At 27.4% G+C, this 2314-nt stretch overlaps 1 protein-coding gene across 1 annotated transcript; it reads right to left on the minus strand.

Annotated features, from left to right (window-relative positions):
* Nucleotides 1-49: 49 nt before the first annotated feature.
* Sec8 (exocyst complex component secretory 8) lies at nucleotides 50-1257 on the minus strand. The gene is made up of 5 exons (XM_018538190.1): nucleotides 1114-1257; nucleotides 815-885; nucleotides 564-725; nucleotides 315-484; nucleotides 50-152 (listed from the first exon to the last, which is right to left on the minus strand). The coding sequence occupies exons 2-5, from the start codon at nucleotides 869-871 to the stop codon at nucleotides 50-52; spliced, it is 492 nt and encodes a 163-aa protein (XP_018393692.1). The 5' UTR covers nucleotides 872-885; nucleotides 1114-1257.
* Nucleotides 1258-2314: the final 1057 nt, after the last annotated feature.

A 2314-nucleotide genomic window follows, 5' to 3' on the forward strand; every position in this document is an offset into this window, starting at 1 on the left:
TATATATTATTTGTAATACTACTTTTATACATATACAAAATAATGAGATTTATGATTGTTGATCTGTTAAAGTATCATGTGATGCATTGGATGATAATAATTCAGGCTCGGTTAAACCTGTTATCATTATACGTCCATATGAATCTGAAGACCTAAAAAATCGATTTTTATTCAATTAACAATTAAAACACATTTTTCAAATCTCAAATATGTACTGATATATTGTATATTAAAAATTTATTAAACAATTTACTAAAAAGTTATGTTAATTTTGAGAGAGATGTATCAACACAACTTTAATTAATACAACTTACACATCTTTTAGAAGATGTAAGACTTGCTTATGTTCTATTCCTTCCAGCCACAAATTCAATAACTCTTCTCGTTTACATCTCAATAATTGTTTGCAGGCATTCAGATTCTCCTTTACTGCATGAATCTTTTCTCGCGCTGATGTAACTTTTTCAGATAGTGCACTGAATATCTAAGAAAATGTATGGCACAATATATACAATAGGTTCAAATATTTTTTGTTAAATTCAAATATACATGTTCAGATATACCTGCATAACTTCCATGAGATCCTGATCATGCTTCGAAACCAAGTCTTCTAGTCGTTGATCACTTCGTTTGTATTCCTTTTCCAACCTGCCTTTCTCAATCTCACGTTGTTCGTTTGTTTCGCTCGCTGATAAAGTACGGATCACTGACATCAGCAAACCACTCTATAAATTATGTAAAATACACAATATTTTATTCTGATATAATTCAAAATATATAAGAGAAGTTTTCCATAATTATATGATTTACTTACCGTTTCTTTTGTTGGTTTGATCCCTCGCGGTGGTTTGATGGGAGGTGTTATACTCATTTTATAATTGTGAGCTACAAAACGAAAAATTGTTATTTAATAATATAAAACTCTATGTATACTTTGCTATAACAGCATTAGATATTTATATAAATTAAGTATTTTAGATTTATTAACTTAATTCTTATTAACAAAAACGACTTGTATTCTGAGATTAAGGTTAACTTTTCTCTCTTAGTAATAATATATAATATATACATGTGTATGGATATAAATGAGAAAAGTACGGTCAAAAAACTTACCAGTATACTTAAATTACAAGATTTTTAATATATTTTGAATATAAAGATAAAACAATTTTTTTATTGCAACTTTTTTAGCAAGTCCCCTCCTATTGATTATTATAATTAAATCGTGTCAGATTTAATTATTGTATACAAAATGTAACTTCGCTATTCTAAATTTTTCTTCACTTTGAAAATAACTTCCCTCCCTCTGTAATGTAAATACTTTTGTTTTGATAGCCTCCCTCGTCCTCCCTCGCGCTTCACTGCCTCTTTAACTCATACTTGCACGTCACGTGACACTTGAAAGTCAAGTGTCTGATCACTGATGAAGGACAAAAAGCGCGTGAACAATTTTTATTCAAATATTAAAATAAACATGCAACGGATTTCTTGAGCGAAATTTTGCCACAGACAAAATCACATGTAAAATTATCATTTTATGTATGGCTTTGATATGAAATAAAAGGAAAAAAAGAGAAAATGAGCAAAGTGGAAAATAACAATCTGTCTTTTGTTACATTTTTTGTACTATACGTTTATAATTTTTTGCAGTAAAAAAATACAGTTCAAGGAAACGCGTTCTACCTATCGATGCTTAGAATAAATTTGCAAGATTGCAATATATTTTCATAAAGAATCGTCAATTGGAAAGAAATGCCTGTTGGAGGAGCAATAAAAATCAAATCTAATCTAATCCTAGATTTTCTTTAAAAATCGTTTATCAATAGAAAATAATAAAGTATCTTGAAAGCCAATAATCAAAGTTCAATTTATTGTTTTATTATTGTTTTAAGAACAAAGGGATTAACACGTAATGCAACATATAATCAGCTGGTATACTTTAATGTGTTAAAAAATATTACGCATCGGATACAAATTGGGGAATTATAGACATGGTAGTGTTACTCTTCTTTTCATTTTTTTTTAAATATCACAGAATAAATTTTATACAACCTTATTTTTATTATAATACAATATTTCAGTTCTTAATTGCGATGAAACTTACAATTGCATTTCTATAAAAAAATAATTTCGGAATATCAATGATATTGGACCAAGTTTATCAAAGATATGAAAATTTGATAGAAAACAGAATTTAGAATATCATCACACGCATACGTATATATAGGTTCGTGTTCCCTTCTTCTTTTTATATAGATTTCTTTAAATCTATACAAAATCTATCTTTTCTAAATTATATTAATATATATATATA

This window comes from Cyphomyrmex costatus, unplaced genomic scaffold (genome assembly GCF_001594065.2).
Source record: "Cyphomyrmex costatus isolate MS0001 unplaced genomic scaffold, Ccosl1.0 scaffold193, whole genome shotgun sequence".
Lineage (NCBI taxonomy): Eukaryota > Metazoa > Arthropoda > Insecta > Hymenoptera > Formicidae > Cyphomyrmex > Cyphomyrmex costatus.